This window comes from Nicotiana tabacum, chromosome 22 (genome assembly GCF_000715075.1).
Source record: "Nicotiana tabacum cultivar K326 chromosome 22, ASM71507v2, whole genome shotgun sequence".
In the NCBI taxonomy this organism is placed as follows: Eukaryota; Viridiplantae; Streptophyta; class Magnoliopsida; order Solanales; family Solanaceae; genus Nicotiana; species Nicotiana tabacum.
The window spans coordinates 7,189,190-7,211,085 of NC_134101.1; the positions used below are offsets into that span (position 1 = coordinate 7,189,190).

The window sequence follows — 21,896 nt, forward strand, 5'->3', positions numbered from 1 at the left end:
GTCATCACCAACAGGATAATATCCATCAAGGAATGTCAACACCTTACGACTTGTAAGTGAAGTAATACAACTATATGGAAAGTATTTATTAATTTCAGTAGTTTATTATTTTGTTGTTTGTGAAGTGAAAACGAGCAAGTTGAACCACTTGTCCTCACTCAATTGCCCGAAGACGGCATATTAAATCGGGATCTGGCAGATGCACAGAGTGAGGAAGAGAACAGTGATTATGACAACAATGCCGATGATTCCGGAGACGACACACCCTTCCCTCGTGAGGATGGTGACGAGGAGAAAGAGAATGAAGGACCTGATTTGACGGGGGAGTATGCTCCACCCCCCGTTAGACCAAGAGTGTATGAGTCCCAAGTGATGTTTCATTCAAGGAAGTTCCCTACCTTGATAACTTGCCAAGTATGCCGGATGTGGATGCTCTCACAAGGGATTTTGATGAAATTCGGACAGCAATGTGGGATGATTCTAGACCAACGGTGCTTGAAAAGGGCATGCTTTTTCCTGATAAAGTGCGCCTAAGCAGGGCGGCGAAAATGTACAGCGTAAAAGAGTGTCGTGAGATGACGTTATGGGAGTCAAGTCCGGATGTATACAAGGTTGTTTGTCGCAGATGGTTTACGGGTTGTCATTGGATGCTGCGTGCGAGCAAGAAGAACACAGGTCTGTGAAAAGTGGGTAAATATATTCCCACCACATATGTGAAATGGACACATTCAATGAGAATCACTACAACTTGGATATTGACTTGATTTCTCTTGTCCTTATTCCACACCTTGAAACGTCCATAAGGTATAAAATCAAAGAGTGCATTATATCAGTCTACCAGGAATATGGCCATACCATTACCAAAAGAAAGATATTTCTCCGGCGCAAACGTGCATTTGAAATTGCTTATGGTAACTGGGATAAGTTATTTGCAGCTCTACCCAAGTACATGATCGCACTGTAATACTTTAACCCCGGGATGGTTGTTGAATGGAAGCTTGAGCGGAGTCCGGAAAAATCAGAATATATATTTAATTACGTGTTCTGGGCATTTAAACCAACAATTGATGGTTTTTCGCATTGCCGGCCGGTAATATCCATAGACGGCACTCATGTCTATGGAAAGTATAATATCAAGCTATTGATAGTCGTTGCAGTAGATGCTAATGGACAAATATTTCCTCTAGCTTTTGCTATTTGTGCCAATGAAAGCCAAGAGACGTGGACGCTGTTTTTGAACCATTTAAAATAGCATGTTGTCAAACAGCGTTCCGGCATTTGTCTAATATCTTATCGGCATGGTGGTATCTTAAGTTCTGTAGAGAACTTGCCTGCATGGCAAGAACATTATGCATGCCACTGTTACTATGTGAGGCACTTTAAGGCCAATTTCTAGAAGGCACATCCCAACAAGGATCAGCATGATTTGATGTGAATGACAGCAACAGACCGCTAAGAGCATAAATTCCGGAGGCACATGGAATCTATCAGGCAGGAAGACGAGAGAGCTTATCATTGGTTGATGCGACATGAGCTTCACAAGTGGACTTTGCATGCGGATGGTGGAAGAAGATGGGTAATTTTGACTACAAACATGTCAGAGTCTTTCAACGGGTTATTGAAGTCGGCAAGAGGATTGCCTGTCACTGCCACGGTGCGGATGTCGTTCAAGCAGATGGCGGAGAGGTTTGTTGAAAGGGTTGCAACTGCAACATCATTTATGAAAAGGGGTGTTGAATTTATGCCACTACCGATGAAGAGATTTGAGAAATGCAGGCGGTGAGCACATTTGGAATTCATTTTTGCAGTATGATCACGACAGAAATATTTTTGAAGTTCGCACAGCTATCCATCAAAACCGGAGGAATAATGTACATACCATAAATGAATCTAGAAGGTTATGGTCTTGTGAAAAATGGTCCATCTACCACACGCCGTGCTCACATGCCATCAGGTGCTTTCAACATACAGGTTTAGGGCCAACCAACTACGTTGATAAACAATATAGTGTTGCTGCTTACTTAAACACCTATAGTGGGCAGTTGCAGCCAGTGGGTGCTGAGCATTATTAGCCGTCGGAACCATTTAAAATGGTGTGCAACAAGGACTATTTACGTCACCTACAGGTGCAGAAGAGAACGCGTATATGGAACCAAATGGATATTAGCGATACCGTTTATGCGCGCAAATGTGGTATATGCTCGCAAACAGGACACGACCATCGAAAATGTCCTTCGGCTGGTTTGGGTGACAGTGGTAATCAAGCTCGTGGTGGGTGTTCTTCTAATGTGGCCAACTATCAATGAGTTTATGTTGTAATAAGTAGTTGTTTTGTTTATGTTACAAGATGTATCAAATAAAATTATATTTCCATTGTTGTTAAATCTTATTGATATTTAACATTTTCCAGTTGAGTAAATTAATACATTTCTCCCTCCCATTAATGTAATCAAAAATAGTATTAGATTAAAAAACGGAAAAATATGTGAATATATTTGATAAATATAGTTCAAAAATAGTTGAGTTAAAGGTAAATTTCTGATAAATATGTAAATACACATAGCGCGGTTAAATACTACGTTATGTGAATATATATAGCGCGATTCAATACTACGTTATATGTATTGTCTTGTCGAACTGAAAAGCTGCCCGTCTGAGAAAAAACTGTTTTGTATCCGTAATCATCTTTAACACGCAAAGCATAGCGCGGTTAAATACTATGTTATGTGTGTTGCCTTGCTTATAAATAACAGCCGCATTCTAGTAATTTTCTGCGCTTAACAATAACCATTAGCAAAACTTTCCATAAAAGCAAGATTTTTTTTAACGCTTTAACAAATGTCTGAACGCCTTTATGTACCAAGGTGCCAGTGCAGTAAAAAATATTTCATAAATGACTGTTGGGATGATGGTGAAGTTGGACGCCGTTACTGGATGTGTGTGAACAAGTTTTATAGGGTTTCCGACGAACCTTTTTGCAATTTTGAGGTATGGATTGATGAACCCTGTAAGCAGGAATACTACAAACGATCTTTGCAGTATCTTCATGATTTGACCTTAAAACAATGTGAATATGAAAAAGAATATAAATAAAAAATTGCGGAGTTGAAAGAGAAACTGAAAGAGGCAGAATTAGAAAAAAATAAGATGGAAGAGAAATTTAAGTGGTTGGAGCAGAGAATAATGGGCGGCAGTGACTAAACAATGACATGCATGTGTTGAGTGTACTACTTTATCTTTATGTTTTCCGTGTCATGTATTTTCATTATTTGTACTGAATTTAAATTATGTTAAGTTGTTATATTTTGTGTTTGTATTGTAGTATTAAAATAAAGAACGAACGGGGAAATAAAAACATAATGCGCATATTATGTAAATATAAAAAATTGTTGTTATTATTTACATAAAATACAAAAAAAAAAAAAATCAGTGTGTCCCACAGCCTGTGTGCTTCAATGCAGCCGCTGGCCTGAGGCGCATCCCATCCCGTCCGGCTACACTATCAGGATCATCCTCATCACGTCGTCTCTTTATAGCAGGATGTGCTGCAGCATGATCATCAGTGGTACTGGCAGGATCGGTAGAAGGGGTCGTCGGTCCAGTAGAAACCTACAGAATAATAAGTCAGCTCAGTATAGGAAAGTATATATTAAGTCACAACAATTTAAATTGTCTTACCATGGTCTCGTCGGGCTCCTGAATATAATCATCCGTCGCAGCCATGTCAGCATCGCACAAATGGGCCTCCATGACGGGCGGAGATGAAGCCTTAATAAGAAAATTAATAAAGTTATGGAAAATAAATGAGAAAAGAAAAAACAAATATAAATTTAATACTAATAAAAACATACTTGCGCCTGTGATGATGAGCCATAACTCAGCTGACGCCCACTATCTAAATCTCGGGTCGGATGATCCTCAGCAGCGGTCGATGACCCTGGGAAGTATGCTTCCCAATCCTCTCCGGTAAGGTCCGTGCCCGTGATTAATAACGGACCTGACGGGGTCACCTGCGAAGTCCCTGGAGTGAGCTGTATCCTAAGGTTGTATGACGGCATGCTGGTGGGATACTCGGCCAGCTCATGTAGGTCACCCGACAGATCAGCATCAACTTCATCAATATGGGACTCAACGCCCCTTTGCTGGGGACCACCTCCTCGCCGCCCACCACAACCCCGTGCGGCAACCCTGCCTCGTGGGGCACCCCCACCTTAAGGGGAATCCCTGCCTCGTGGGGCACCCCTCCCTCGTGCGACACCCCTACCTCGCTGGTACTGCTCTGTCGCCACATAAGCAGGGTCGTGTCCCAAGCGTTGATCCTCTCGAGCTCGCTGCAGTGTCCGGGCAGCCACCTCTGCAACCTGCCGGCCGTAATCGTACAAAGCGGTCGCTCCCTCGCCGGCATGCTGTTGCATCTACAGTCCCATTTGGTAGACTATATGTAGGCCAATAGCATGCACACCGTATAAAATATAAACTACAGAACACTAAGTTAAAGTTATATAATTAATAATAACAGAAAATATACTAGGGCCTCGTGTCGCCCGGCGTATGGAACGTACCGACCGCCAGCTTGATGAATGGGATTCCCGACAAAAAGTCGGGTAACGCGGCGGTACCAGGGCATATAGAGTTGAATAGTCTCCGTCTGGATCTGTGAAGAGGGGGGGGGGAGCGGAATCAGGTCAGCTCGCCGGTCCCAAGTATGGACATGCGCCTTTAGCCATGCTACATATGCATCGTCCACCCTGGAACGATCATCCCGCTGATAATGTGTGGCCTCCCATGTAGGCCCCCTCGGTATATACTGCGGACGGCCAAACTGGCGAAGTACCCGCTCCGTGGAATGATGCTCCACAATATCGAGGCACATGAGCGGGACGGAAGTGCTCCAAATCAGTCGGCCAACCGAGCAATAATCGGGCAGGCCACCTATCAAGTCGTCATTGTATGGCGTCTAGATGAACTATCAAATAACAACAGAAAACATGAGTATGTGCAACACATGTGAAGCTATACCAAGTACGTTTAGGTATACATTTACATGTGCACCCTCCAGCATATCCAACACATCCCTGCAAAGGGGGAGATTATGCTGAGCCTCGTAATCTTGTACATATCCACGCCGAAGAACCCACCTCCTAGCTAGAGGGAGAAACATAGGTGGTACATCCGGAGGTAATGGTGGTAGAGGTGGCTCCAACTGCAGGAACCGCTCCCAGGCCCAAACCTAACATACAAAGTTGACGTAAAGTTTATGAAAAGTTTTGACTAGATAGAATTGGAAGCAATGAATAGAGTATTCGAATATGTTGTCGCTTGTAAAAGCGGCAAAAATCCACATACGTCATGCTGGGTGCCCATGCTCGCCCGGCACAGATGCCTGTACAAGTAGGCGAGAACAGCAGCACCCCAGCTGTACTGGGGTAAATCATCTAGCAGCTGAAGATGATGAAGAAATCGCAAGATGACTAGGTTCCCCAAAGTGTTCGGGAACAAGACCCCCCCAAACAGAAGGAGCAGCAGCAACCTCGTATACCAGTAAATATGCAAATCATCTGTCTCCCCGGTGATGTCGGGATGCAATATCTCCAAATGCTGTCGAATAGCTATCAAACTTATGCGACTGGCCCCTGAGTGCGCAGTCTCATCTTGTGGCATGAAACCAATGAGCTGCTGCAGCATGTCCAAATACTGCCCACGCGTCATCTCTCTCATGGCCTGAGGCAGTGCAACGGGTAGTCTATCAACATGCATCCCATATAAAACCTTCACGTCCTGTAGCGTGATGGTGGCCTTGCCAATGGGCAGGTGGAAACTCCGGTCGCCACCACTATATCAAGGCCGTGATCAAAGACCGGTCGAGCTGCAGCTGCCCGATCTCCAAAATCCTGTAGAAGCCCGTATCCCGCAGGCGCTGGACTACACGAGGATGGAGATCTTTGTCATTCATAAAATCCCACATGTCGTCCACTCTCCTGGCGCGGAGAGTCTGGGCCAGTAACTTTCCCTCCCATACGTAGGTGGACCTATGATCGCCCTGTAACACTAATAGCTCATCGGAGACAGGTCCGGGATACATAGGCGGCACGTCCATGTCGTCTACTGTAAATTAAACAACATTAATTGTATGTTTGATCTATAAATTAAATAATTATTTTTTATAATTATACAATATTTAATTGGACAGAGTATATATCTATGGGTTCCATGCTCGATATTTGATGCCCGATAGGGTCAAGCTATCCTGAGTTCTTGTATGTATCAATTTTATTATTTTTGTAATTTTGTATGTTTGTTTTGTAAATTAAATAATTAATTTTTATCATATTTAATTAGACAGAGTATATACCTATGGGTTCCAGACTCGATATTTGAGGCCCAGTAGCACCAAGCTATCCTGAATTCTTATGTGTGTCAATTTAAATATTTTCATAATTTTGTATGTTTGTTTTGTAAATTAAATAATTAATTTTTATCATATGGACATTGGACAGAGTATATACCTATGGGTTCCAGGCTCGATATTTGAGGCCCACTAGCACCAAGCTATCCTGAATTCTTATGTGTGTCAATTTAAATATTTTCATAATTTTGTATGTTTGTTTTGTAAATTAAATAATTAATTTTTATCATATGGACATTGGACAGAGTATATATCTATGGGTTCTAGGCTCGATATTTGAGGTCCAGTAGCACCAAGCTATCCTAAATTCTTGTGTGTGTCAATTTTAATATTTTTATAATTTTGTATGTTTGTTTTGTAAATTAAATAATTAATTTTTATCATATTTAATTGGACAGAGTATATACCTATGGGTTCCAGGCTCGATATTTGAGGCCCAGTAGCACCAAGCTATCCTGAATTCTTGTGTGTGTCAATTTTAATATTTTCATAATTTTGTATGTTTATTTTGTAAATTAAATAATTAATTTTTATCATACGGACATTGGACAGAGTATATACCTATGGGTTCCAGGTTCGATATTTGAGGCCCAGTAGCACAAAGCAATCCTGAATTCTTATGTGTGTCAATTTAAATATTTTCATAATTTTGTATGTTTGTTTTATAAATTAAATAATTAATTTTTATCATATTTAATTGGACATAATATATACCTATGGGTTCCAGGCTCGATATTTGATTTCAGTAGTACCAAGATATCCTGAATTCTTATGTGTATCAATTTAAATATTTTTATAATTTTGTATGTTTGTTTTGTAAATTAAATAATTAATTTTTATCATATGGATAGAGTTTGTGTTTGATCTATCAGTATAAAAGATACTTAAACTACAGGGATTCTACGCTAAAAGGCTCTACATTTTACTACGCTAAAAGGGCACTAGTCTTTAAGCAAATAAATAATCTAAACTAGATAAAAATAACAAATACATTTTAATCACAAAACAGACACAAAACACTAATATCTTAGTCCGGATAAAAATAACATACTAGTTTAATCGCAAAAAAAACACAAAACAACATGGAAACACATTCAAAATAACTAATATGCATTATTATACGAGTTTCGACATAAACTAAATCGGAATACCTCGATTTATGTTTTTCGGAAAGTCAATGAATTGAAAATTTGTGTCCCAAACGAGGAAACCACAACAATAGAAGGTTTGGCTAGGATGTGGGACCTACAATCTTATCTTTTTGTGTGACTGGTGGGGTCCACTATAATTTTTTTAGAAGAATTTTTTTTTGGGGGGAGGGGGGAGGTTAAGAATTTTGAATTTGGGGAGGGGGCGTCTGGTTCGAATGTGGGGAAGAAGGAGGGGGACCGTTTATTTATCTATGTATAGCGCGGTATATAACTGCGCTATACATATATAGCGCGGTTATATACCGCGCTATGCATAGCTGTCTTATCAGCCCTGTATAGCGCGGTTTACCGTGGCGTTATATATATATAACGTTCTTTTAAAGAGCGCTATACTTTAACGGCCAAAATTTCGTTAAAGTATAGCGCTCTTTAAAAGAGCGCTACATATAAAAATATCACTTTTTTTTTAATACACATTTCCGTCATAGTTGTCCAGAAGAATCACAAATGGGTTCTAGACTCGGTTCGAGACTTGAGTACGGATCTGATCATGAAAAAATACAAAATTGACCGGTTGGCGCAGTGGCGGAGCTAGAATATTCCCTAAGGGGAGTCAAATATAAATAAGTAAGCATATGAAAAAATTAAGGGGAGCCAACACATAGTATATATACATAAAAAAATAAAATATTTAAACTATCTACACGGTATAATTTTTCGACGAAGGGGTGTCATTTGACTCCCCTTGCCAATGAGTGGCTCCGCCACTAGGTTGGCGGAGGCGGATGCAGTATAATAATATTGTTCATCTGAACTCAATACTTTCGACGCGAAATATAAATTTATGTATAACAAGTCACTAAAATAGTAATAAATAATAGATATGAACACATAATTTTAAAAGTATAAGAAGTTCAATACTAAAACCTTAAAGGTTAACCCACATACCTTACATTCTGGATCTGCCTCGGCCGGTCGGTCAAAATTTATGTATATTTTTTGTTAAAAATAAATATATAAATTATACATGTTGTATGTATGTAATGCATGTATATATGAAAACTATATATTTTGTCGATTATTATTTTGGGAGCGGCTAAAGATATATAATTCTCTAACAATTTTTCGAGACCGACGGACTCATAAACAAATTGAGTCAAACCGGACCTTTAAAGGAGTCTATTTTATTCTCTCTTTTTTTTGTCTTCTGGTAAAACTATTTATTCTTTTAATAGCTAATGAATCGTTTGGTTCGAAGATAAGTTAGTACATAAATTATATGGCATAGATTATTTTTGTTCGTGTTCCCTTGATTGTAGTAAAAATTGAATATATAAGATATTATTTAAAATATGTGTTTATTTTAAATGAAAAAAGCAATGAGTTTATTTTTACCCTTGAGTCCTTGACCTTCATAGGGGAGTGTATTTTAAAAGAGCTTCTACGGAAAAAAATAATAGTAACTTTATCCTCAATTTTAATAACTTGTTTAGTCTATTTATTTTTAACTGAATAAGAAACTAAGAATAAAAAATATAAGAGCCACTGAAAAATAAACAAAATGAAACAAAAAAATGCTTAAACTTTATTACTCCTTTCAACATCTATTGCATGGTTCCTTTCTTTTTTAGGAAAGAAAAAACTATAGGTGGAGTGGATTAATAACGGTAGTAGCAAGTTATCTTCTTCTGTATAGGACTCTTTGTTATTCTGTTTTTAATATCTCTTTTGGTGCTTATCAGATTTCTTTTGTTTAGGATTGTTATTCACATAGGTTTCTCTGTATCCTAAATTCTCTCTAGTTTGTTATATTTTTCACAGATTTTATGTACTACACTTGGCTATAATAAAGCCAACCTTATAATCAATACAACACAAGTTTTTCTTCTGCCTTTATCACTCTTTATGGTATCAGAGCTCTACTGCTTCAACGAGCTTGATCCTATTTTTTTTTTAAAACCACCCACTGTACGCATAAATGGCTTCAAGTTCTCCAACTGTCGTCAATGCCGATAACACCTCCGGTTCAAACATTATTGTCCAGTTCAATCCCGTTACTCAATTTCCCATCAAACTTATTAGTAGCCATAACTTCTCACTATGGAAGGCTCAGATGTCCATGCTTATGCATGGGCACCATCTCTTTGGTCACCTTGATGGATCGAAACCAACCCCCTCTCAGACTATCTCTACAAATAACTAAGAAGTACCCAATCCTGATTTTCTTGCTTGATTTCAACAAGATCAGCTCATACAAAATGTTGTCTTGAAATCTGTAGACTCAACAATTGCTAGTATAGTTGCTTCTGCTGCCAATGCCAAAATGGCTTGGGATGCCTTGCATATTGCTTATGCAAACAAGTCCCAAACTCGTATCTTTAGTCTTTGAGACCGTCTAGCCCGCCTTTCCAAGAACTCTCGCCCTATTGTAGATTATCTCCATCAAGTTCGCTCACTATGTGATGAACTTGCCACTGCTGGATCCCCCGTTTCCAATGAAGAATTGGTTGTCAAGATTCTTAATGGACTTGGATCTGAATTTCGAGACCTTTCAGCTGCCATCCGAGCTCGAGATTCAACAATATCATACGAAGAACTATATGAAAAGCTCCTTGATCATGAGCTTTTTCTTCATCATGAGGAAGCCAAAAGGACTCCTTCTGCTCCAATAACTGCCAATATTGCTCAGGAAACTACTTCAACTCTTACAGATCAGGGATCCAACAACAATCGGCGATCAAATGTGCCCAACAACAACAATCTCAATCAACAAAGCCGCAATCAGTCCAGGCGCAACAATCAGCAACAACAACCTCCCAATAACATTTACTGCCAACTTTGTGATGGTAGAGGACATACTGTTCGTGTGTGTCGGACACGGTCTCACAATCATTTTCAAGCCCGCGCTAATTACACTGCACGCTTCCAAAATTAGCTAGCTTTGTGGATCGTTGACAATGGTGCAACACATCATGTTTCCTCGGATACTCAAAGTCTAGCCACTATGCAAGAGTACCACGGTTCAGATGATATAGTCATGGACAATAGTAATACCATTCCAATCTCCCATACCGGTAATGTGAACATTAATGCATCAAATCACAAATTCCATCTCCAAAATATTCTCTGCTCTCCAGCCATTAAAAACAATCTACTCTCTGTTCTAAATTTTGTCAAGACAATAACACCTCTATTGAATTCTTTTCTCGTTTTTATTTTGTGAAGGATCTGACTACGGGGGCGCCATTGGTTCGCAGATGGACTAGAAATGGATTGTATGAGTGGCCACCGGGCGATGTTGAAGGTCCTCCCAAATGCAATGTTGCTGTCCTATACCACCTATGGCATCGGCGACTAGGCCACCCTAATTATTGTGCTCTAAATAAATTCCTGCTTGATTTTTCCATTCCAGTTTCTGATTCAAAAACTAGCACTATCTGTAATTCATGTTATTCCAATAAAAGCCACATAATACCTTTCTCAAAAACTTATTTGCACAGTGATAAGATTTTATATTTAATTTATAGTGATTTGTGGGGATCGTCTCTGGTATTATCGATTGACAAAAAATGATACTACATTTTATTTGTTGATCAATTTTCAAAATATATGTGATTGTTCACGCTCAAAGCTAAAACAAAAGATTTGTAAATCTTCCAAACCTTACATTCCCTGCTTGAAAGACATTTTCACACAAAAATATTATCCTTGTACACTGATGGTGGTGGTGAATTTTAAAAATTATATTCTTATTTAAAAACACATGGAATTGAACACTTAGTGTCGGCCCCATACACACCCAAACGGGTAGCCTTAGTTGAACGCCGACATCGGCATGTCATTGAGACGACGCGCACTTTGTTACACCAAGCATCCTTACCTTCAACATTTTATAGTTATGCATGTCATCAAGTAGTTTATTTGATCAATAGGATGACTACACCAAATTTACAAAATAAATCACCTTTTGAAATCATATTCCAGACAGTGTCTAATTATAATTCCATCAAAGTTTTTGGATGCTTATGGTACCCATGGCTCAAACCTTATTCCAGTAATAAAATAGAACCTCGATCTACACCATGTGTTTATTTAATATTTTCTAATAAATTTTATAGCCATCAGTGTTTTGATCCAGTTAATTCCAAACTATATGTATCCACGGATATAGTTTTTCTAGAAGACAATTTTCCTTTTCAAAATATTTTTTCAGATTTTAGAAGTAAGGATAATGTAGCTTGGGATAATATTTCTATTGAACAACCAGCAAGAGATAATAATTCAACTTTAAATTCCTCTTTATCAGCTTCCACCACCGGTGACTACATTGCCCACGGTACCTCAATGCCCACAAGCTTCCACCATCTGCTTCTGACGGTGTCTCTCAACAATCAGGTAATAGTCCTTCTCCTCATAATTCGACTCCTACTTCTCCACCTTCCACACAAACTCCACAACATCAGATAACTACTTCTCCTTCTCCAATCTTGGCACCTCAAGTTTTGCCCTCACGGCCACTTATCACATATCAAAGACGAGAAAGACCATCCACTCCCAGACAAAATCCAGGTTCGTCCCACTATACATCTGCTTCAGCGCTACATCTGCCGCAAATGGCTTCTTCCCTACCTCGACCAGAATCCTCTCCACCTATTGAGTCGGACCCACCAACCCCACCTCAATCAAACCAGCCAGCCACCAAACTGTACCTAATGATCACTCGATCACAAACTAATAGTCTTAAACCTCGTCAATTTCTCATAACCAGTACATCATCTCAAAAAATTCCCACAACCCATAAGCAATCCAAGCTAATTCCCTACTGGAATTCAGCAATGCAAGCTGAATTTGATGCTCTTGTTCACAACCAGACTTGGGATTTGGTTCCATGTGACAATTCCAAAAATGTGGTGGATTGTAAGTGGCTATTCCGTATTAAGTATAAACCTGGCGATTCTGTTGACAGGTATAAGGCTCGTTTGGTTGCCAAGGGATTTACTCAGCGTCCTGGACTTGATTACCATTCCACATTCAGTCCAGTAATCAAGCCTACTACCGGCCGTCTTGTCCTAGCTATAGCCACTCAACTTAATTGGCATGTTCATAAACTGGATATTAACAATGCCTTCTTGCAAGGTAGTCTTGATGAAGAAGTCTATATGCGGCAGCCACCGGGATTTAAAAGTTTGAGAATCCTACCCATGTATGTCGTCTTCAAAAGGCAATTTACGGCCTCAAGTAGGTTCCTCGTGCTTGGTATAATAAACTCAAAAATTATCTGCTCACTTTGGGTTTTGTTAAATCCTGAACTGATTTCTCGCTCTTCATTTTGCATAAATATGGATTCACCATGTACATTTTGGTCTATGTTGATGATATTTAAGTGACTGGTAACCACCAACGAGGTGTTCATTATATCATTGAGGCTCTCTCAAAACATTTTTCACTAAAGGATTTAAGACCTCTTCATTACTTTCTTGGTGTTGAGGTAATTCGTTCCTCTATAGATCTCTTGCTCTCTCAACAGAAGTACATTATGGATCTACTGCATGAGGTTGCTATGGATAATTGCAAAGGTGTTTCTACACCCATGACATCTACTACTGTTGTTTTTGACCCCTTACCTGATGATCATCTAGTTGATGGTTCCTTATACCGACGCATTATTGGTAAGCTTCATTACCTTTCTTTCACTCGTCCCGATATAGCTTATGATGTTGGCAAGTTGTCATAGGCTATGCATCAACCGCTTATGTCATATTGGGTTGCTCTTAAGCGGCTTCTCCGCTATCCCTTCTCCGCTATCTCCGTTCCACACATTGCCAAGGAGAGTGACTTGCTTACTCTGATTCAGACTGGGGGGAGATCCTCATGATCGCACCTCCACCACTAGTTATGTTATCTGTCTTGGCCGTTCTCCTATTTCATGGTCATCGAAGAAGCAGCATTCAGTTTCTCATTCTTCTACGGAGGCTGAATATCGGACAGTTGCAGTTGTTGTTTCCGAGACTAATTGGCTCACCCATCTTCTTCAAGAGCTTCAGTTTCCTTTGACTACTATTCTGAGAGTTCTCTGTGACAATGTTAGCACCACTTATATTTGTGCCAATCCCGTTTTCCATAGCCGCATGAAGCATGTGGTATCGACTTCCACTTTGTCCGTGAGCAGGTTGAGCACAAACAACTTAAAGTTACCCATTTATATGTTGCGGATCACGTTGCAGATTTTCTTACAAGCCTCTTCCACAAGCAGTTTTCAATAAACGTTTTTTCAAGTTGGGCGTCGTAGAACTCAATGCCAACTTGCGGGGGCGTAATAACAACAGTAACAAGTTATCTCCTTCTTTGTTATTCTGTTTTTTAATCTCTCTTTTGGTGCTTATCAGATTCCTTTTGTTTAGGATTGTTATTCACATATGTTTCTCTATATCCTAGATTCTATCTAGTTTGTTATATTTTTCACAGATTTTATGTACTACACTTGGCTATAATAAAGCCAACCTTATAATCAATACAACACAAGTTTTTCTTCTGCCTTTATCACTCTTTAAGGATCAGGCCAAGTGAGTTTAGAGCACTCCATTTATTTATTATTAATCTTAGACATGATAGTAGTAGTTTATCCTATTCTTCAGTTGGTTAAAGGACAGAGCAATGTATAATTGTTAGGTAATATTAATGTAGTACTTGTTACTACAAGGCTATTTATTGTACCTGAAAAAAATCAAAAGTTTAAAATGGTAGATGTTCTAATATCATGACAGAATATGGTATGGCTAAACAGGTATACAGTTATTGATATGCAGCGAAGATCTTAACTACTGGACAAGTAGGTGGACTTTTTGTCTTTGGTCTGCTTACTGATCGCACGCAAGAATGTGACCTAACGGTCTCGGATAAAAATCATGGTAGATCAATGCTAGGTGAGTCCTTCTCATCTACATAAGCCGAAACAATTATGTGATGTTTGTACTGTGGTACCCAATGAGATAGGCAAGATGATACTAGTTGACCCAACGCCACAAGCCTACACAGTGACATACGTTATTTTTTTTTTGTAAGCAGTGTCACATTTAAAAGAGTAAACAAATAAATTTGAAACGATATCGCGAAAAAAAAAAACAATCTAAATCATATCATTTCTAAAGTTGCTAAGGGACCGTAAAACTTAAAAGAACAAAACTGTGTTGGTTTGGGCTCGAACCCCAGAACCAAACTCAAGAATCGTTACCAAATGGCGTCATTCTTTTTTATTTATAAGGATTTGTTAATTTTTGCATATCATTTATATGTGTATTTATTGAAATTTTCCGGCGAAGCGGTGTAACGTAACACCGCTTAGCCTAAGGTAAATCCGCCCCTGAGTCCACAGCAGTGGTAACTATAATAAGACTATCCTGTACTATGTGATCACTGCAAGTATGGTCTCGGACGCTCTTGGTGTTGCATAACACCAGCTCTGTCTCTAATGGTTTTATCTGTTTTCTTGGAAGTTTTGGCTGAGGAAATGAGATTTCACACCAAAATGTTGTAAATTCCTTCGATGAATTATACTCTAAGGGGTCGTTTGGTTGGGAAACAAGTTATCCCAAGATTAATTATCACGGGATTAGTTATCTCGGAATTGTTATCCCCACCCTCCCGTAGGGATAAAAATTACACTACAATTTTATCCCAATCAAACGTAGGATAAACTCATCTCAAATTTAATCCCAGGATTAATTATCCCTCATCTCTCGTGCCAAACGAGCCCTAATGATGTTCCTAACCTGCTTCTGGGATTCAAATTGGCCCTCACAATAGTCTTTCTTTGGCACCAATAACATAGGTCAAGATTTTCTTGCATACTAACATTTCAAAGAGGAAAACACAATTTCTGGTTATGATTCCAAACTAATCAGCATACTAAGAAAGGAAAGTGAAAGTGAAGCCAATTTTATTGGTTTGCATAGAGTAAATATACATAATAAAGAATTGCATCAAAATGAGGTTAAGTTAATCTTTAGAAAAAGCAAGTTACTTTTCCTGAGTATTATTTACCTCAGAGAACACAGTATCAAACATTTGCTTTGTTTTCACTTCCCATTACACTTCAATTCTATGTTGTATTCACCTATTGTGCTTTGTCAGCCAACAGAATGATAAGCAGCAGTTACTAGCCAATCCTTAACTGGTGAATGCCATTGAAGTCCCAGTAAATGACCAATATAACCTGTATATAAGCCCAAAAAATGGAGAGCTTGATAAAAAGAATGAATTTTTTCAGAATTTAACAATCAGAAATTCCATCTCGGCGATGAATTTCCTGCACTTAGACGGGGTCTGGTTTGCAGCTCCAAGTTGTTCCGTTTCTTCATGATGGAAGCTACTGTCGGGCTGTAATAGTCGTTACTCCTTTGAGAAGTTGCCCCTTGTGAATAGACCTTTCTTCCTTGCATAGTGCTCCTCTTCTGTTCTTGCGTTGCCCTACGAGCTGCTGAATTTTTTGAAGCCGGCCCCCATCTATTGTAGTTAACACAACTTTGGCTTCTTCCTACTTGTTGAAACCTTCCTCCTTTAGGACTTGGATAGTTTCGGCTTTCAGCAGTTTCTGCAGAGTACATTGTCGTCTCTCCATCGCTACTGTGTTCATTTAGAGCTTCCAATACTTCTATGAGAGAGGAACTTGATTGAGCCTCACTCTGGGCCCCATTAACAGATCCAGTCGAGGAAATCTCAGCATCACTAGATTTTTCTTCTCTCGCTTTATTGATAAAATTATCATCAGAGTTGGATAAGATCTTTCGGGCAGGCAGTGGTGACTCAGCAGTTTTAATAATCCGTGGTGGAAAATTAATATCCAAAAGCTGGATTTGAGTACTACTTTCCTTCTTCCTAGCTGGTGTTGAAGTTAACTTTCGCGACTCAAAAATTTCAGGAGTTGGAATTCCCTGGACATGAGTGATAGCATGTGGATCAGTAGTTACTGCTTCCTCTTCCAAATTAGTGGCAACAGCAGAACAGCTTGGTCCCGGATCCTCTCTAGGTCTCGACATTCGGTTCGAAGATGATGGTGTCCCTTCATTTTCAGCTTCAGTTGACTTAAAAACACGTCGCATCGTGAAGGAGGCACAAGAATGCTCACTCTTTTGACCAGAAGACATCAGCCGAATTAGCGGTAACTTGGGTTTGTTGAAGTCATCAAGGCTTCCTTCCCAGTGTTGGTTCAACCAGTCGCATATGATAGGTAACGGTATGCCAAATTGCATAGGACAGTCTTTCCATGATGATAATGGGGACGGAGAAGTTGACGAGGATTTTGAGTTAGGAGATGTTGCTAGCTTCATAGGATCACATACCATAAAGGCTAGATTGCCATGAACATCAAAACCAGCAGAACCCGGCCTCCAAGTTATTCCATCAGTTGACAGCTTTATAAGATTGTCAGTGGCTATTACCACTTTTCCTTCGCCAACTGTCAACTCCTTTTTCTCGCTATAACCTAACAGATAAATGACATTACCCAGCTCCAGATTTGGTTTGGAACAAGTTTTCAGGTAGCGAGGTTGCTGAACATTTGCATTTGCGTCTCCATCCATGACATCAAGGCCCACTATAGTCAGATCCAGTATCGAGCTGGTAATAAAGAACCTGCAAAAAAAAAAAAAAAAAAAAATCTGACCAGGGTGAAAAATAAATATACAGGTGATGATGCATAGCATTAAGAAGCAATCCCTTATCAGAAGCAAAATAGAGTTAACAAGCACTACTCACATCATAAGAAGGAAATCGAGTGCCAGATAGCAGAGGACTTTTTGAATGTTCCCCCTCACCTGAAAAAAGAGGAGAGGGGAACATAAATGCAAGTACGCAACATTGAAGCGCGTGCACTAAATGAGCAAAGCTGTGTAGTGTGGAATCATATATGAGGCTTGTCGACAGATGTCAAACCGTTTACTTAGAATAAGATAAGTAATGGGCAAAAAGACAAAATTTGGAGGACTCTCATACTCCCTTGCGTGAAACATATCTTGATTTATTCATATACAACTACAGATTTCAGACGCTACTGTTGCTCAGTACAGATCTGGAAGCTGTTGTAAAATCAGTCTTTGAAGAACTATCAAGAATGGGAGCTGGATAAGTTAAGTAGATTGGAGGAGCGGAGCTGGGGCAATGAAGGTAAAAATTCTCTAAGATGGACAATGACAGTAAGGGTACTTTTACAGTTGAGTCAGGCTACAGAAACTTTGAGTCTCTACTAGGAATGCGGATTGACCATTGAAGTTAATTTGGAAAACCAGAATTCGCCTCAAGAGTAGCATGTTTTGGTTGAATTGCGGAACATGAGACCTGTCTTACTCATGACTCGTGATAATTTGATGAAGAGAGAGTTTCCACTCACAATTCATGATAATTAAATTTGTTAATCATCTTTTTCTTCACTATTCAGTAGTAAGTCAGATGCCGTACTTGTCTCAACTTGCTCAGCTTAAAGTTGGAAATGCCTAAAGACTTAAAACAATCCTTATGGCATGGGGCTGAAAAGGGGGAAAAGTGCAGAACAGCCAAAACATCTAGGAAGCAATTCATTGATGCATCTTTTGTGTTATTGCCGAGGGTCTATCGGAAACAGCCTCTCTACCTTCACAAGGTAGGGGTAAGGTATGCGTACACATTACCCTACCCAGACCCCACCTGTGGGATTACACTGGGTTTGTTGTTGTTATTGTTGTTGTGGAATGAAAAATTCAGAGGATTTTTAAAGACAGAAAGCAGGCAGGCAGCAAATGAAGTCTTGTCTTTGTTTTTTTCCCTTTCAGCGTAAAATGAGGAGATATTCAGTTTAGACGCTGTGCTGGAATTGAGTTATAATATAAGCCACAGATCTCGAATTCTTTTCTGAAGTTCAAGTGTGATATCAATGCATGGCAATCCTTCTTAAGTCGTTTTAAATGCTCTTCCGATAGATCAAAGTACGTAACCCACATGATAACCTCAATTCAAGACCAGCAATTTTGAAAGACCAGATATGATTATCTACATGCATAGCAAAAAACCGTTCACCAAATGAACATTTTATTGGCAAGTATAAGGTCGAAAACAATAGCGTCCTATCTGAACCAATAAATATATTATTCGTTAAATGGAGAAGAAACTTCAATCTTGAATCTACCTCGTAGTCTTCTTTAAATATTTACTTATTTTCTGATACATTAACCGATATCCAGCTCCAAGTCATATGATTGACTAAATTATGAAATACCTTTCAAGTGTACAGATTTACTGCAAAATTCTGTCTCATGGGAAAGGAAAAAAAAACAATTTGCAGAAGCACAGATGCACTCTCACTTCACTTGGAAACAACACTAACTCTTCATGAAACTGTAGGATGTTTTTCTTTTACAGGGAAATAGACAACCAAATTACTAATTCATCATCCTACTTTCTCCCTTTTTTACTTGGGAGTGATGTGAGGTTCTTTTCTTTTTCCCTCTCCAGGGGAGGGAAATGTTACTTAATTAGCAGAAGTATCAGGTTGGAGCTTGAAATGGTGTCAATGCCACATAAAGAGAAGGTCTGTCAATGGAGAAGATTTTGACAGATTCCTATACTATGAGTAAACATTTTACTAAAAATAATTCATTTGGTGGAATTACAAAGCACAATAGAGGAAAGCTTTCCCCTTTTGGAGTCTGAACAAAGATAGAACTACAATAAAACAACGACGACAACATCTCAATCCCAAACAAGTTGTATTTAACCATATATATATGAATCTTATGCATCTATTCTATTGTATAAAGCAAAAGCTACAATACAAAGATAAAAGTCAATAAGAGGAAAACCTGATAAAGTACCACAGATAAAAGCTTTTCACCTTTTGGACTCTGAACAATGAAAACTACTACAATAACTACACCTCAATCCCAAACTAGTAGGAGTCAGCCATATGAATCCAATGTATGTATTCCACCTTATAAAGCAAAAACTACAATACAAGAATAAAAACTAACCTGTGGGGAAAAAGGCAAGCAGCTACACCATTTTGGAGGCGGATCTCAGCAGCTTCAGCAGCAGCCACAGAAGGAAGAATAACATGTGTTGTAAGCAGCAGATTCCGGTGGATCAAGAAACCAGTGCCACTTGCACCTATAAGAGCCATAGCAGGACCTTTGCTTGAAAAAATGGTACCTTTCATTTTCTCAGACTTGCCACCCCCATTACAAAAACACCAAGATTCTACTAAACCCACCATTTTTATAGCTTTAATTCAAATGGGGCTCTTTTAAATCAAGAATAAATTGTAACTTTAAATCCAGAACAGAGGCTGAAATTGCATTTTAGCTGAAAATGCCACCTCCATTAGAGATAAACCAAGATTCTACTAAACCCACCACTATTGCAGCTTCAATTCAAATGGGGTTCTTTTAATTCAAGAAAATATTGTAACTTTGAATCCAGAATTGAAGCTGAAATAGCATTTTAGCTCAAAATAATACCACCATTACAGAAACACCAAGATTCTACTAAACCCACCATTTTTATTGCTTTAATTCAAATGGGGGTCTTTTAAATCAAGGAAAGGTTACAACTTTAGATCCAGAATTAAAGCTGAAATAGCATTTTAGCTCGAAATATCACCCCCATTACAGAAACACCAAGATTCTACAAAACCCACCATTTTTACAGCTTTAATTCAAATGGGGTTCTTTTAAATCAAGAAAAGATTATAACTTTAGATCCAGAATTGAAGCTTAAATTGCATTTTAGCTCAAAATGTTTGTGGCATCTGCCAGGTAGCTTCACATAAGTCTATAATTAAGGGGTGTGGTAACTATCATCGAAATAATAGATATAGATACAGAAAGAAAGAGAGTTTATTGCAGAGAAATGGGGAACATGTAGCTCAAAATATGCTTAAAAAGGGATTTTTTAAACCCGAAATATAGGGGAAAATGTAAATTTCCTGTCAGAGAGAGAAAGCACAGGGATATGCAGGAGACAGGAAACTGCAGACATGGAAAGTCTTTTTTTTAAATTATTTCCTTTGTTCAAATTTTTAGAATAAGCAAAAAAATATTTGCATAAGCAAAAAGATTGAATTAGTTAAATAATCACAGAATGAAACATAAGTGATGGTAACATAATATACTATTGTGCAGCTTCTTTTTTCTGCCTACCTTTTTCAGAATTACTATTATTTTGGTGCATTTACGTTTTTCACGTTTGTGTCTTCCTCTTTCTTTCTAACATTTTCCCACTCAACCCCCACCGTCAACAATTTCCAAGGAAAACACTGTATATTGTTGCCAATGTTGTAGAAAAGAAAAGGATAAACTCCAAAAAAAAAAAGGAGAACGAGATGATAATAAATTAGATATGAGGATCAACCTTTTAAAATATCCCATATGAAAATAGATTCTTTTTTTATTCCATCTTTGTGAACTTAATATTTTTTAATTAAGATTCAAGTTATATTTGTGATTTTTGGTTTTAACAATTTCAATAATGAGAAAGTAATTTCATAAGGTGAGAATATAAGAAAAATGACACTATATAATTATTCTCAAAATAATAGTCGAAAAAATATTTTTTTAATCAATATATATTCTATGTTAAATATAAATTTTATACGTTTTTTCGACTATCAAATATATATAATTTCTAGCACTGGCTAAAAATATATTTAGGAGCCCTAGTAATATACTCCAGCTAGACCCACTAACACCAATTGTTATGAACGTGGTATCCGTTAAACGTCTTGTTCATACTTAATTTGCAAGTGTAGACTGAATGAGGAATTGTAAAATTGGTACACATTATTGGTTCATGTGTGACGTGCATGATAATGATTGTTCATCGTTAAATTTTTGTAGTTGAAAATTGAAAAAAATAAGCTAACAAGTACAAAAGATAAGGAATGACTCCTATTCTTTTCCTATTCTTTTAGGTCACGCAAAAATAATCTTTGAACAAAAATTTAATACAGTCTTATCTCTTATTTTGTTACTGATCCTGAAATAAGTTATCCCAATATTAAAAATAATACCGGAATAACCTATATCTATCCTAGAGTGGAATAATAATCTCAGGATAAAACATTAAAATTGATAATCCAAAAATTAATATAACATATTAAATAGTCAATAAGAAATAATACCAAAATAACTAATCATAGTACAACGAATCACATCATAACTTGTGTTCAAACCAAACAACCCCTAATTAAAGTTTAAAAATGAAACTCTATGATATGTAGGACGGTTCTTCCTTACTTTAGAAAAACTTTCAAAAATGACGCAAAACGTCCAAACGTCGTAACCATTTAACAAATCACATGTAAGAGCCCTATCTGT

General features: G+C 38.2%; 1 protein-coding gene across 2 annotated transcripts; it reads right to left on the minus strand.

The window, feature by feature from the left end:
* Positions 1-15,485: 15,485 nt before the first annotated feature.
* LOC107806919 (uncharacterized) lies at positions 15,486-20,654 on the minus strand. Of its 2 annotated transcripts, XM_016631193.2 has the most exons (3): positions 19,554-19,693; positions 17,311-17,369; positions 15,486-17,187 (listed from the first exon to the last, which is right to left on the minus strand). In XM_016631193.2, the coding sequence occupies exons 2-3, from the start codon at positions 17,313-17,315 to the stop codon at positions 15,834-15,836; spliced, it is 1,359 nt and encodes a 452-aa protein (XP_016486679.2). In that variant the 5' UTR covers positions 17,316-17,369; positions 19,554-19,693; the 3' UTR covers positions 15,486-15,833. The 2 variants fall into 2 exon arrangements, with proteins under 2 accessions (XP_016486679.2, XP_016486678.2); XM_016631192.2 differs by lacking the exon at positions 17,311-17,369 and having other exon boundaries at positions 19,554-20,654.
* Positions 20,655-21,896: the final 1,242 nt, after the last annotated feature.